This window comes from Rhamphochromis sp. 'chilingali', assembly GCF_963969265.1.
Source record: "Rhamphochromis sp. 'chilingali' genome assembly, chromosome: 2".
Classification (NCBI taxonomy): domain Eukaryota; kingdom Metazoa; phylum Chordata; class Actinopteri; order Cichliformes; family Cichlidae; genus Rhamphochromis; species Rhamphochromis sp. 'chilingali'.
In genome coordinates this window covers 5599669-5615667 of record NC_137930.1, presented here as the reverse complement: position 1 = coordinate 5615667, position 15999 = coordinate 5599669, and the positions used below count along the sequence as shown (strand labels likewise).

The 15999-nt window shown below is 40.3% G+C and overlaps 1 protein-coding gene across 1 annotated transcript; it reads left to right on the top strand.

Annotated features, from left to right (window-relative positions):
* Positions 1 to 5551: 5551 nt before the first annotated feature.
* On the top strand, positions 5552 to 14556 carry cdk10 (cyclin dependent kinase 10). The gene is made up of 13 exons (XM_080907423.1): positions 5552 to 5745; positions 6742 to 6814; positions 6910 to 6981; positions 7127 to 7229; positions 8897 to 8978; positions 9166 to 9233; positions 9753 to 9805; positions 11344 to 11413; positions 11604 to 11663; positions 12038 to 12161; positions 12551 to 12690; positions 12834 to 12886; positions 12983 to 14556. Exons 1-13 carry the CDS (start codon positions 5656 to 5658, stop codon positions 13075 to 13077), a joined length of 1083 nt encoding a protein of 360 aa, XP_080763549.1. The 5' UTR covers positions 5552 to 5655; the 3' UTR covers positions 13078 to 14556.
* The last annotated feature ends 1443 nt before the right edge of the window (positions 14557 to 15999 follow it).

The window sequence follows — 15999 nt, the reverse complement described above, 5'->3', positions numbered from 1 at the left end:
AAACACTTCACTAATGGGGAGGGGCTTTTTTTCCACAGGCCCTTAAAAAGATCTTAAGACAATGGAAAATTAAACTCAAGGAGGCTAACAGTCCAAATTAAATTTGCCTATGGTTTAAGACTTAAAAACATTATAGCCAATAGCATTAATTTTTACCCCTCAGGCATAATAGGCTGATGGTGTATTGTCATCACCCAAGTTTGCGAATGCAATAACTCAAGAACAAAACGATGTAGGAGTTTCAAAGTCATCTACTAAAAACCTTGGACGAGGTCGAATCCCGGCGACCTTGACCTCAAGGTCAGAGGTCAAGCTTTCTGAATGCGATAAATCGAGAACAAGGCAAAGTTGGATTTTGGAATCGATACCATTGGTGTATCTACGAGGATGGCTGCCAGTATTTTCAAAATCTTACTGCCTTGATTTGTTTATATCCTTTTATCGCATCAAAGTATTGATCGGAAGATTCACTCAAAACATGGAGGTAGCCTCCAAGACAAAATTAAGCCAATACAGAAATGCCTAAAAACCTCTATCTGCAGGCCACCAGATGGCGATAGTTGCAGTCTGCAAAAAGTCTTCCCAGTATATAGAAATCTACGAAAAAACAGGTTTCAGTCTTGACCTCTGCTGAATTTATGATGTCATACAGTCATTTTGGCTGTTGTGGATAAAAACTTACGACCGCTTTGTTAGTCTTGGTCTTACCATGTTTCCAAATATAGGCTTATCTGTGGTTTGAAAACACAGTGATTGGTTAATAAGTTGCCTGTCAGACTCACCCTTCTTCGTTTCATGTGGGTTTTTTGTAACAAACATGGCAACAGCAGAAATGCCCAACTTGAGGCTTTAAAAAAAGGGCTTTAGAAACCAATCATGTCCATCTCTCATACGGTCTACGCTAATAGCATAATTGGGCTGTCTTCTCCTGGTCCATTAGCGGCTTCAAAGTAATATTTAATACAGTAGATTCTAGCACAACACAACCAATGTCGATGTCCACATTATTTTCCTGTTTGGTTCAGAAAGGGAAAGTGGGGTGCTGGGTTAAGAAGGCGACCCATTAAAAAAAAAAAAAAAAGATACATAACAGAAAAGGTGTGCAAGAAACTACACACACAAAAAAAAAAGAAGGCGACCCATTTATCCAAAGGCCACAGCAAAGGTCTGGGTTTGAGTCTGTCCTTGGAAGAGCCCATTTCCCACCTGCTCTCCTTCTTGTGTACTCTACTGTATACTATAAATAAATAAAGATAATAGAGCCATGATAGTGCGCAATAGACCTTGATCAAAAGTAGTATAGCAGCACTATAGTTAAACATATATAAAAAATAATAATAATAATAAAGAATTCCAAGATAAAAGGTCATGCAAAGCTGGAAAAAAATGGATCAAAGCGGCTTCTTCCATTTTCTTGTTGAGTATTTTTTTTATCAAAGTGCTAGTACTGGCTTGTTCATAACAGCCTAAATTAAATGCACAATTTTGTCATTGTTTATTATAATTAAATAAGAGTTTATAAAGCCTTAATCCTGTGCTCCCTTTAAATCCAGCCCTCCTTACTGCTGCTCTGAGCTGGTGCACAGGATTAGTGTCACTCAACCAGACAGAGGGAATGACGGAGAAGAAAAGAAGCTGATTAGCCAAGCCACGCGGGTGTAGACTCTACGTAAATGCGCTTTGGTGCTTTATGTGCTTTTGTGTGGACTCACTAAATTGTAAGCGTCATGTCGGTGGATGTAGACGAACAGTGCCTCAGCTGACTGAAGACTGATGGGGTCTGGAGCAAGCCAGAGGCAAGATTCAGGTAAGGGACATGATCATCTCATCAGCGTTAGGACTGATAAATTTATGGAGCCATGTTCTCCAAATGTATGATGAATGTGTAGACAGTAGTATTTAATGTGAAATCACCTGTCTTTGTGTGCAGTGGTCAGAAGTCTATGATAGCTGTGATAACAGTTTAGTTATGACAGGTTGACTGAAAGAAACAGTTATAATACTTCCGCTTTGATCTAATCTGTGGTGTTAAAAAACATCCAGTTAAAAAAACTCTTCAAATAAACACAAACAGCGGCAGGTGGCTCAAGTATTTGTACTTAGATTAATCTAACAAGACTGTGTATGTACAGATTGTTAAAGAAGAGTTGAGACAAAGGTGTTTTGTACCACATATTTGTTGATGATCATCAGTAGTTTTAATTGTGGTTCTTGTGTGTTATATTTGCATGATCTTTAGCACCTTGAGGTGACTATTGTTTTGATTTGGAGCGATATTAATACAACTGAATTGAATTTCTGGCATAGACCCAACTCTAAGTACCATATTTACAATCCAATTTAAAAGGTGCTATTAGCGTAAGTTTATATAATGTAACAAACTGACAACATTAAAGCAGTCGCGCCAGAATGTCATGCTAAAAAGAAAGACTCTTTAAAATACAAGGGGGAGCAAGCGAGTCAGATACCACAGGCACAGAGAGGAAGCAGGTCTGATCAGAAACAGTTTATTACTAGGCCAGGGAGCACAAATAAAAACACCCTTAAAATGTATGTAATAAAATGTTTGTCAATCCACTAAAACTAAATAAAACAATTCTAAAACCCGTAAAACTACCATTTTCTACATTCACTAACCCCCCCTGCTATAATTATGCCACATGTTCATTATGGGTCCATCAGCGGGCCAGGAATTCCTTCTTTAGAGCAGAGTCCAGGCCAGCCTCGTCTTCGGCAGCCAAGGAAGAGCCTCCCATCTTCTTGTCCTTCCACTGGCCCATCACATCCCAGCCCAGCTTAAACCTCTGCCCTGCTGCCAATCACACGCGTTGTCTCCTACTGTTGCCGTTCCATGAGGTCAGGACTGGGTCGCCGTGTCACGCTGGCCATCTAGCATTAACCTTCCAGTCTGGGGCCTCTCTCCTTCAGTGCTCAGCTAGCCTGCTTTTAAAAGGTCTTTACACAGCTGATAGGCCACCTCTGGACACACCCTGCCTCAGCAGGTGGTCCCTATCAGCTAATTTGTCCCATGTGCAGCCAGTCCACAGTGGATAAAAACCATGCAATAGAAACAGAATAAAACCATGCAAATAAAACGACACTCATAAATAAACACTAAAAATCAGAATAAAAACAATATACAAGACAAATACAAATTTCCACTGTGTGACATATATATACAAACAAACGCACTGGATATCTTCTAGGCAGCGGGCATACGTCACCTGAACAGGTCATTACCAGGTCTGACTGGTAGTAGGCCAATGACAGCCAATAATGATGTTTTATCTTTAAAGGTTTCACTTGGATGTCCAATAAAAACAAAACTCAACTGTATAACCAAAGTGTAATTACTGCAATTGTCATTTCAAAGAAAACAGACCTAAATCAGCAACTCCTGAAGCTCCTGGAAATATCTGGACATCTTTAAATCCAAAGACAAGGACTGAAAATATGACTTAAATGGGCCTCTTTGGAGACATTGCATAACTTAAATGTAAACTGTTAGTGACTGTTTACCAGGCTTTATAGTAATATTCTCTCACTTCACTTGAGCATTTATGAGGGTAGGAGGCTAAGTTAATGGTTTTCTACCTACCAGTTTCAGAGAGCCCCCCCAGTTTAAAACCAAACACTGAGACAGAATCGCCTGACTCCTCACAGCGAACGCCCATCATACTCATCACAGCTCCATCACGGGACGACATCTACGCCGCGCCATCCAAAATCACGATAGCCGATGCCATAAAAGAGCAGCGGCCTGGGTCTGCACCCTTCGTAGTGGGGAAGAAACTACCAACCAGACAGTAACTCCAAATGTCTATCACAAGAGGTAAACTGGAAGGAGAGATGACTGATTATTTGCTGAGTGTGATGAAGAATCACCCCGAAACTGAATCATGACACTGGTGTGCGTGTGAGAGCAGCTATGAAGTGCTGAACAGTATTGAGCTTATCATTTTTACCTGCAAATCTTTTACACTAGCCCAACTTACTTTTACTTCTTAAATGATGTACTTATTTGAAGAATTGTGAGGGCAAGAGATGGTTTAGTGCATGTTTGACCTATGTTGAGCCATTTTGTATCTTTTTGTACAAATTTGTTCTCTTTGAAGTCATTTTTATCCTCCCATTGCAGCAATTTTGTAGGTCTTTGGTTATTTTTGATGCTTCACAGTCGTTTTGAGACTCTTTGCAGCTCCTTTGTTGCACTCTGATTTTATGGGCATTTTGTGTGTTTGCAGCTTATTCTCTGGTTGATTGTAGTGGTCACATTCAGTCAGGTGAACATATCCAGTAATTAGGTTAATGACAAAAGAGGGTGACTTTAGTCCACTGTCCTCTGTGCGAGTTTTACAGTGTTCTATTACTATTATTATTATCAATCTACAACAGACTGGACTCAAAAGGGAACTGATCTTATGAGCTCCTTATTGCTGATGCACTTCTGGGTTATCTTGTTGTAGAAGTAGAGATATGGGTATTTACAATACAGTGTGTAATGGAAAAAGACACAATTGGTTTGTTAATTGAAAGTGGAAAAAGTCTTGACCTAGACAAAGGACTAAAGGCCAGGATATCTTGGAATCTGCTACTCATGCCAAGCTTGAGAAGATTGGATTACTACCAACACACGCAACTGGCCAGGGACTGGAAACTCCCAACAGTTCAAAGTTTACTGGATATAATAGGCTTATTTTTAACATGTGGAGGAAATTATCTTCCTCTGCAGGGTGTCTGGGCTTGGTCTATCTGATAGGGTTAGAGTTACGGATTGGTGTGTGGTGTGATTGTGTTTCCACAACGTAAAAAATATGATATCATTACAATATGATTGGCCACCTGCAGTATTGAACATGGGCCAACATTAGTTTTATTGATCCAGGAACAATACCAACATGATGATATTAGATTGTGTATCCATGGGTCCCCCATCCTCATCTTGTGACACTGTTGTTGTGAAGGAGAGTTAATCTGTTTATTCTGTAATAATTTATAATTCATTCATTCACATCCCAAAATATTTATTTATCAATTGTTTTTACCTGTATGTATAAAACATTTCTGGGCATCCACCACAAAAAATAATATAGTTTTTAAAAGACCTCTGTATGTTGTCCAGTCATAAAGTGTAGTCTACCTCCAAAGGCCTATTTTCGGCATTGTTCACTGTCCTGAAATACAGCATTCAGTCAGTTTTTCCTATATAAATATATTTCAATGTAGATATTTTTTAATATAAAATATAGTTTTAAAACTATATATTATAATAAAAGGGCAATCATCAGATATTATTGCCGCTTTATCAAAGTAACATTTAGCAAAAATGTTGAGTTTACAGTAATAGAAATGTGATAAATAGCATATTTAATTCACTAATATTTTGTACGGCTGTATGTGGCCTGTTTTTCTTTAAATGTCAATTATTTCATTTCCCCCCTTGTTTTACAGTTTTCCAAAAATGATTTTTTCCGGAATTGACAGGTATCGGGCCAGGTATGGGACGCAGAAGCCGTTCACAAACTCCGGGAAAGCTGTTGGTTGTCCTCCCCTTACCAAAACAAACCTCAATGGCGGCTGAATGAGGTGCAGCTGTTTGTAGATGTGCTTTCTTCGGGACTTATTTTAGTCCAAAAACTGCATTTAAATAAAACAATGGACGCGGCTGGAGAGGACGAACCGGACCCCATAAAGCTGAAGTCTCTTAAGGACAATAAAACTTTCACAGTGCCTCAAAATTACAGGGTAAGAGAACGAGCTCCTTCCGTGTGGGTCCGTTCATGACCGTGGTTGTTTAATTATACTCTGCCATCAGCCACGATATTTTACATACAGAATACCAACTGACACAACTTTACAAGTCTAACTCTTCTGTTAAAAAAACCGGCATACATTTAAAATAATAAAGTTCACTGTAGAGCTTTCTTTCAGTCAGTATTTACGATACTTTAGCCCTGAAACTGAATAATGCTAACTAAACGCTAGCTGCATGCAGCATGCTCCCCATCTAGACTTTATCGGTAAATAAACCGCTTATGTGTGCATAGACGTAATTGATTAATTAGCGAGGCGCCTTTAAAGGTGAAGTCTGCGCACATTGTTGCCTTGTTTGTCTCCAGCAGCAGCCAATCTCATTACTTAGTTCAAATGGCACATAAGCCTCCAAGTTCAAGCACCCAAATCCACCTCCTCCAGTGATTCCCCCGGCATCCAGGATGCCTTTTAGGAGCTCGAGTCTGGTTGAAAAAGTGATCACAAGACATCCAAGAATGGCCGTCTAATGCCTGTTGGCTTTTAGTTAATTTGTGGGGGTTTTGTTTTGTTTAACGTCCTGTCCCATATAGATAATGGTAAAGTGCCCTGAAAGTCAATTCTTCTTGTTGACTCAGTGTGGTTTGATAGTCAGTGGGAGCTCCCTTGACTTGTCTCTTGTTAATTATTTTAGTTGAGCATCATTAAATCTAAAGGATTTTCACACTTCATGAATGGTTGTAGAAATATCCTTGGGCAAAATACTGAACCTCAATTGCTCCTGATGCATTCATCAGAGTGTGAATGTGTGAATGAATGGTTAGGTGAATGGTTGAATGAGGCTTGTAGCAAGAAAGCACAAAGACAGAGTAGAGAAGTACCAATCCATTTATCCGTTAAAAACCGTAAAAACTGCTTCTTTTGACAGGACTGAAGGCTGTGACGTGTTCACGGAGTCCCAGTTTCTTTATCTTGTTTTTCTCTCTTCAGTTTGGGAGCTGCAGAAGTGTCAGAGAGTTTGAGAAACTCAACCGAATAGGAGAAGGAACATATGGCATTGTGTGTAAGTTAGACAGCAGAGGAAATACTGAGGACTAACACTTCAGTTTGTCCACATGACATGCTCTGTAAATAATCAATTCCCTTTTCTCAATGCAGATCGTGCCCGCGACACCAAGTCAGATGAGATTGTTGCCCTGAAAAAGGTGCGAATGGACGCAGAGAAAGATGGTGAGACCATCGCATGCTTTATTTTTTTTTATGGGTATCTCTGATCGAGAGCTTTATTCATACAACTAGATGTAATTTTAAAAAATCACATTTTTGCACCACCATCAACTGAAAAGATCGGTGACATCTGTTCCTCATCTGTCAGGGGTCCCCATCAGCAGCCTCAGAGAGATCACACTGCTGCTGAGGCTGAGACATCCCAACATAGTGGAGCTGAAAGAGGTGGTTGTCGGCACTCAGCTAGAAAGGTACTGCACGGACACACCCACAATAAATGCTTTAGTATATAGATTGATCTGATACTAGTCTTATTGTTGCTTCTGTTGATCTTGCAATGTGTGGCCTTTGGGGCCAGTTGCATCAGCTGCTCTTTACTCATATTTTTAACTATGCCTGGGCCCTGTGGTGCCAAACCAGTTCAGCATAGCCAGCAATTTAAAAAAAAAAAAAATCATGTTTCACTTACTTTGACTTTTTTAATGAGGCTAAGCTGATGAATTCAATGTTTCTCATTTTCACAGTCACATGAAAGGGAGTAGTGTCGTGGCATGTAACAAATAACAAACATGGACATGACTGCTGGCAGCAGAATGAACTATCTTACAAACAAAGAGAAACTATAACACCAGAAAGAGATGGAAATACCCAGGACCCACTCAGGAAGGGCTGTGAGTGGGTATGACAGAAAAATCATTATATTAATGTGTGAATCTGGCTCCCAGGGGAAATTGCTTTGAGTGACCATTAGGACTTAGTTACGCAGGATTCATTAACTGTGTCACTTTATAGATTCTGTGTCAATGAGTTAAAACCAGTAAGAAGCTTTACTTACAAATTTAATATAATTTTATCAAGCACAAGACTTAGTTGCCTGTTTTGGGATTTTCTTTCTGTGTTAAGGCTTACACAGAATAACAAAATAGCTTTAAAAAAGTCTAAAAGAATAAAAATGAGTAATACGTTTTCTTGTGAACGGTCTGTTTTTCTTATTGTTGCTCTTCAAGGAAAGACAAAAACATTAGACAGTCTCTAAACCAGGGCTGCCCAATCCCAGTCCTCGAGAGCTACTATCCTGCAGCTTTTAGATGCATCCCAACTCCAACACAGCTGAATCAAATGGTTTGATTACCTCTTCAGCATGCCATCGTGTTTGGCAAAGGCCTGATAACAAGCCATTCATTTGATTTGGGTGTGTGGGAACAAGGATGCATCTAAAAGCTGCAGGACGGTAGCTCTCGAGGACCGGGATTGGGCACCCCTGCTCTAAACACTTTGGACACCTTTATTATTTGTGCAAAAAAGTCTAGCTCTCTAAGATGGTGACGAAAAGAGATTGGTTGGTAGGCTCTGGTTTTGTATATGAAGATCTTGCAGAATAAGTTATCATGGCAATGTAACCAGGTAAGAAGGAAACCACCTTAGTATAAATGAACACCCAGGGTTAAATCTGATGTTAACTTGCTGATTACCAAATCCTGCTTCGTACTTCAGAGCGGTGGTATAGAAATCTGCTGGACTGTGGTCACACACACAAACCAGCAGTCCAAAGAAAGTCACGTTGTGCGTCCAGCACATTTCATCCTAAAAGTCTGCTTGTTTTTGAAGGGTCTACGACATTGGTACAGTTTGAGTTTATGTTCACTTTGTATCAGGTCCCTGAAAAAAGAAGACTCATGTCTGAAAGATGCCACTGATTTAACTAAAACTTCGACTTAAGCTCAGGTGGTTAAACTGGTGTGTAGCCGGTATAATATAGATAAGGAATTATCCTCATTGTTTGTTTCCCCAGTTTTTGTGACCTTAGTCGCCTGAATCGACTGTGGTTGTGATTTGGCGCTGTATACATAAAATTGGATTTAATTTAATTGTTTTACTGTCTAACATAAACTTTCTTAATCTTTTTGGATCTTTTCAGCCTATTTCTGGTGATGAGTTACTGTGAACAAGATCTGGCCAGTCTGCTGGAAAACATGCAGACGCCATTCTCAGAGGCGCAGGTAAATCAAACTCATACATTCCTGCAAGTTCATTTCTACCTAAAGTGATTGCTATTATTTTCTTGTGTCTGCATGTGAGTGTAAAAATGGATGTTTTGCTTTTTACATGGCCTCCATATTCATGTACAGTAGAAGTTGATGCAACCAGTTATTCCATTTTTTTTTTTTCTGTTTTGTTGTGTTCCAGGTTAAGTGCATCGTTCTCCAGTTGCTTAGAGGTTTGGAGTATCTCCACCACAACTTCATTATTCACAGGTTGGTCTCACACCATTACGAGGACCAGCTGAAGTTTTAATTTGTTATTATCATAATTGTTTAAAATTTGACATTTTAATTAAATAATCTTAAGTGTAAAGTAGTGGACCTTACACGTAAGATTACTCTAATGCAGAACTGCCAGTGACTGCAGTTCCCCTTCTGTCCACTGGGCTGTGTTTGTGCTGTTGGTGCCTTTTAGAGTATTTTAACACAATTATCTGACAAATAATCTGGTTTGCTACGAGGTTCAGATCATCCAACAAGTTTTTGGGTTTTGTAAATGAAATCAGAGAATTTAACATTTTTGTTGTACCTTGTTGTTGAGCCTTCCTTTACCAGAGTTAGAGTGTTGGGATCATAGTCTGAGGTGAAAGGCAAGAAGCTATTTACTGACTCTCTCCATTCAGCTTGACTAAGCCTGAACAAATCTTCCAAGAGAAAAGACATGCTCCTGCTGCAGGACGAGTTAAAGCAGAGCTGTGCTGCATAATGATCTTCCTCTAATCTTGTTATTAGAGACCTGAAGGTGTCTAATCTGCTGATGACAGACAAAGGCTGCGTAAAGATTGGTGAGTCACCTCTGTTATCATATCTCTTCTGCAGCTTTTACTGTAATCACCTTATACTCCTACTGACATGCCTCCCAAACCCTGCCACTGCTGAACTTTGACCTGTCACACATTGACAGTGATGGCTGAAGTGTTTTTTTTATCTATCAGTGTTGTTGCCACCATGATTTAAAAAAGAAACACACACACACTTTTTTCATTGTCAGTTTTAAGGAAAACTGTAATAACAGGTCTTTTTTTAAAATCGTGTAGACAAGTTTAAGATGGCCTGCTGGGTTAAAATCAGGCACCATAATGGGGAAGAAAGACAATTTTAATGATGTATTGTTGTTGGTGCCATGCTGGTCTGGGTATTTTTCAGAAACTGGTGATCTACTGGGAATTTCCCACACAACCATCTGTGGAGTTTACAGAGAATGAAGAAGAGAACTAGAATTAATTCCTTAATTCTAGTTCCATCACACAGCTAGATTTATGTCAGCTCTGAAGGGAAATAGGGGGTCCAACCCAGTAATAACAAGGTGTTCTTAAAAAAGTGGCCTCTAAGTGTATTTGCCGACTCAAATGTCAGATTATTTTATTTATCTAAATTTTACTAGACAACAAAGTTTTAACTGTTGATTAATGAACTGATGGTAGAAAACATTTTTCTAATATAGACATTATCTAAATATATTATTATTGCAGGTTTCTTTACCATATAATAATAGGTCCCTTGAGGGAACTTCTGATGTGATTTGGTACTCTAAATACATACTAAATAAATAAACAAACCTGAAATGGCTTACGGACTCCAAAAAGAGATTCTAGCAAAACGTCAGGCGACTCTGGATGTTGTACGGCGGTCTTGGTTGACACGCCTCTATAATGTTGTGTGGAGATCAGGGGCATTACCTCTAGATTAGCAAATCGGGGTGGTGGTTCCCATCTTCAAGAAGAGAGAACGGAGTGTGTGCTCCAACTATAGGGGGGTCTTCATCCCCCTATAGTTCCTCAGCATCCCCAGGAAAGTCTATACCAGGGTGCTGGGATGGAGAGTCCATCCGTTAGTCGAGCCTCAGATACAGGAACAATGAGGTTTCTGTCCCAGTTGTTGAACACTGGACCAGCTCTTTATCCTCTCAAGGATACTTGATGGGTCATGGGAGTTTGCCCAGCCAGCCTACATCTGTTTTATGGACTTGGAGAAGGCATTCGACTGTGTCCCTCGGAGTGTCCTGTGGGAGGTGCTTCAGAAGTATGGGGTGTCTGGCCCATTGCTACGACACATTCGATCCTTATACAACCGTTGCCATAGCTTGGCTCGCATAGCCTAGCATAAGCCAGACTTGTTCCCGAATGGTGTTGGACTCTCAGACACAACATTAAAACTGCCTCCCTAACATTGTGCACTTTTCTGCTGTTTAATCCCACTGTAATCAGGAGAAGTGATATTTAGACATTCTACCTTTGATTACCCATAAAAAATAAATTGAAATCAGATAAAATCAGATTACTTGATGTTGAACTGATCAGTACTCGTTATTTTCTGCACACAGCTGATTTTGGTCTGGCCCGGATGTACGGCATTCCTCAGCAACCCATGACACCACGAGTAGTTACGCTGTGGTGAGTGTTTACCCAGTTAGTCTAACTCATTTGAGGTATTCTGTGTGGGTGTTGTGTCCTGCATATAACCCTTGTGTTGCTGTGCTGGTGCAGCCTCAGTGGAAACTCCCTTGTAATCCCCTCACAATAATCCTCCCTTATTAGCTCCATTACCTCGGGCCACTATCCTAATATGCTCTCCTTCGTGCAGGTATAGAGCACCAGAGCTCCTCCTAGGGACGAAGACTCAGACTACGGCTCTGGACATGTGGTGAGGAAATACATGTGAAATCTATACGCTTAGGATCAGTATACTGCACAAGGAAGCATCTAATAACCAGCTTTTAACCACTCTACCTACACTGCGTTCTTATCATAATCTCTTTAGGAAACTTTAATTATAGGATAGTAATTACAGCTGTACTATCAAAGCACTCTCTTTATGGAGGCTGTGCTTATTTTTGTTGAAGCTTTGTTTACCCTCATACTAAAAAACGTGGTCTGCCAGTAGAAGAAACAAAATTAAACAGAATATGATATGTATAATTGTCCTAAGTTAATAAATTCTGCGCCAAAGGGAAAAGGCCTCATATCCCATGAGGATCCGTCAGGAAATTAAAGCCAGACGTGGTGTTTCCTTTACAGGGCAGTGGGCTGTATCCTGGCTGAGCTGCTTGCCCACAAACCTCTGCTGCCTGGAACCTCTGAGATCCAGCAGGTCGACCTGATCGTTCAGCTGCTGGGAACACCCAATGAAAACATCTGGCCGGTAAGACTCAGCTTTCGCACTGTCTGATGTTAAACTATTGAATTGGATGCATTTAGCTTTTATTGCTAAAGCACTCTTAAACTGATATATTTCTACTTTTTTGTATGCCATCAACAAGTTCAGCAACATTAAACCCATTAAGGGAAAACAAGGTAAAAGCAGCCGATGATTGGCACAACTCAAAAGCCTTACTGTCTCAGTGTTTGGTTCTTGGTAAAATCACTCAGGTCTTTCCTTCTTCTGCCTCCAACTACAAGAACCGACTTTCCATCTAATACTCTAATATCTAGACATGTGACATTGATACAAATCCTCAGTTATTCGTTTAGTCTAAAATAGGTTGCAGTCTGCACAAAGCTGAGAAATGAGATCTGTTGTGTGTGTTACAGGGTTTCTCTCAGCTTCCCCTCATCGGTCAGTACAGCCTGAGGAAGCAGCCATACAACAACCTGAAGAACAAATTCACCTGGCTGTCTGATGCTGGACACAGACTGCTTAACCTGCTCTTCATGTACAACCCCCAGCGCAGGTACATTTAGCTTTACTGGTTTCTGGCTGGAATCTAGACTACAGCTCTGATAAAGCTAAGCTTTTTTTGTGGGGAAAATGAAGGAGTCGCATGAATTTTCATACGAGGCATCACTAACTTCTTGTATTTTTCCTGATTCTCAGAGCTACTGCTAAAGATTGCTTGGAGAGTTCGTACTTCAAAGAGAAACCTCTACGTGAGTATAAAGATTGCGGATATGCACAAGCTGACGTCTGTCTGTCCTCCGACCTGCCGTGAGTCATTCTGTGTGCCTCTGTGCTTCTCTTTCCAGCCTGCGAACCAGAGCTGATGCCGACATTCCCTCACCATCGCAACAAGCGAGCGGCTCCTCCAGCAGAGAGCCACTCAAAGAGGAGCAAAGTGTGAAGAAACACTGAACTTACAGGCACATCTCTGGTGGGAAAATGGCCACAGTCATGAAGAGCTTTTACTGTGGAGCTTTGAGCTAGTCCAAACCAGAATCAGCTTCAGCACAGCTGTAGTGAAACAAAGTCAGACAAACTTATTGCTGGACTGTTAAAAACAGGAACACAGAGTCTACAGCAAGCAGTCAAGAAAAGGCTGGAAGTACAACCTGCTCTGTGGATCCAACGGTGTGGTCTGAGAGCACAGCACATTCATCAAAGAAAGAGAAACGGCCCCATTTTAGATTTTGTGTCTGAGTTATCATTTCCAACGGCAAGTAAGATGCTACAGTTACGAGAAGAAACTTCATAATCGCAAATTCTAGAGTAGCTTTGCATGGTTCACAGTTCAAAATCATCCTTGTGTATCCTCTCAGTTCATCCTCTATCAGAAACAAGCTGTTTTAATTCCTCTGCCTTTTAACTCTTTCACCTGTAAAAACATTTGACAACCTTCTCTGTACCGTTAATGACACCTCAATATATATAATATGTGGTGTGAGTAGCCTTAGTAAGCTATATAGGTGGCGATCAACCTCATTAACTTCTGATTCACACACAGCCCTTAAAATATGACAGAAAGCACTGAGTTCAAAAAAGAAAAAACAAGTGTTTACCCATAGTAGGCATCCAAGGAGGAAAGAGTTAAGGCAGCTGTCCTCTGATTGGCCTTTCCTTCATTAACAGACGGCCTGAAAAGCTGGCTGTGCCTTAGACTAACATATAGGGGATAGTCCCTCTCTGACATCTTAAATATCCCTTTTGAGAGCAGCTTGAAGCCTGAGCTTTTGGCATATTCTTATTGAAAACTTTGACAATGTTTAATTTGAATCTAATAAAGTTTAATAAATGTCTGGAACAGGAACAGTGTATAAAAATATAAAAATAAGACAGAATAGCCATTTAATCCATTCTGATCTCATGAATATGTGAACACTATCTAAAAATGACAAAATAATCCATACAGCATTAGCCACTATTTTATATATGCTCACAGACAGCAATGGTCCTGTGATGGACAAAAGCTGTCTTGTTATAATAATGTCCTTTTGCTCACTGACATCAATAATATCCCTCACTCTATCAAACCAAGGAGATAAAAGCTGGATGTTGTGACTGTGTAACACTTTGTCTTCTCAGATAGTGGTGACCTTTTCTTGTAATTATGAGATTAAGCATGAGGCCTCGCTTTCCTATTTTTGCCAGCAGTGAATGTAGTGCTATAGTGTACACCCTGACACATTACACATCAGTCTGTGGATGTGCTGTTATAATTATCTCTGCAGCTCTGTGACCAGGAGCTTTGGGGTCTTTGCTTGAGTGCTGTCTACAGCTTTATAGCCTCCATGTTGTTCTTGTTGATGAATTTAGGATTAATTTAAGAATATCTGCCTTTAAAGTCTTTGATGCACAATAAAGATCATCTCAGGTTTGATCCTCACAGCTGGAAGACAGTGTGTCCTGTCCAAGTGTCCTTGAGTAAAATATTGAATGCTTGATTTTGCTTGGTAGACATTAAGGAGCTCTGTGTTAGCATGCAGCACGGGCCAGCAGGGCCAAAACTGTGATATGATGTAGCAGCTGTACCGCTTGTCTTAGTATGTGCAATAAGCACAAAGTTTACCCCATGTAGGCTGCTTTGTGCTATTACATACTTGGTGCCATTTTACATTATACATCAATCACTTAAGCTGTGGAATAAATTGTAAAGCTAGTCAAATAGCTTTTCTACTTATATGAATTATAGTTGGACTATACTGACAAGGAAGATATAGTTAGCTAGCTAGCTGTAATTTAGCTGTGATACAGGACTCTGGTGATGGTTGGTTGGTAATAGTGGCTGATGAAGTAAAAAAAAAAAGAAAATGGACTGCTAAGTTACCTGATCAGCCCTGAGTCACACCAAGGAAAACAGTGGGCTGGAGACCACCGCACAACCATACATAGTGAACTTGCAACTATTTCAAAAGTTGCTTCAAGATGGTAACCACTCGCAGTCAACCGCGTCTTCAAAGCGACTTCATACGTCAAGATGGCAATAAAACATCAATAATAAACTGCAGCAAACTGGTGAAAATGGTGAATCATCTACATAAACAGATTGCATAAGTTGCCTCCCACAAGGCAATCCATGCAAGCACTGCAATCGAAAGTGGTTATCCAGAGCTTCCTGGTCTTCTGAAAACATTCTGCACTATTTTTAATCTAGTGTGACTGAGCCATTAAGACAGTGTTTTGCTTCATGAAATTTGTCAGTGCATATGATGTTTGTTGTATGGAGCTGATTAGGACTGGACTTCATTTCCAAGCTACTTTTAGCTAATGAGGTGGTTGCTCTAGGTCAGGGGTGTCGAACTCCAGGCCTCGAGAGCCGGTGTCTTGCAGGTTTTATATGTCACCCTGGGTCAACACACCTGAATCACATGATTAGTTCATTACCAGGCTTCTGGAGAACTTCAACACATGTTAAGGAAGTAATTTGGCCATTTAAATCAGCTGTGTTGTGTCAAGGACACATCTAAAACCTGCAGGACACCGGCTCTCGAGGCCTGGAGTTCGACACCTGTGCTCTAGGTCTTTCCAGTCTTGTGATTATAGCTTGACATTTGCTGTATAGATATGAGATTGATGTAAATGTAAAAGGAAGGAGTTTTTATCAGAATCTTGAAGATTTTCCTTAGAAGGAACAGCTCAAATGACTGCAGTAAATGAACAGTGGCCTCAAAGTTGACTCTGTGTAAATTTAAATAAAATCAGAAAACTGACTGCTCCACTTCTGGTATTTTTTTGTTTCATCGTGCTGCAAATTCTTTGAAATGTGTGACAGGATGGGGCTGTGGGCAGGTCCATTAAGAACCTGTTTGCAACTCCTTCCAGCAGTCTA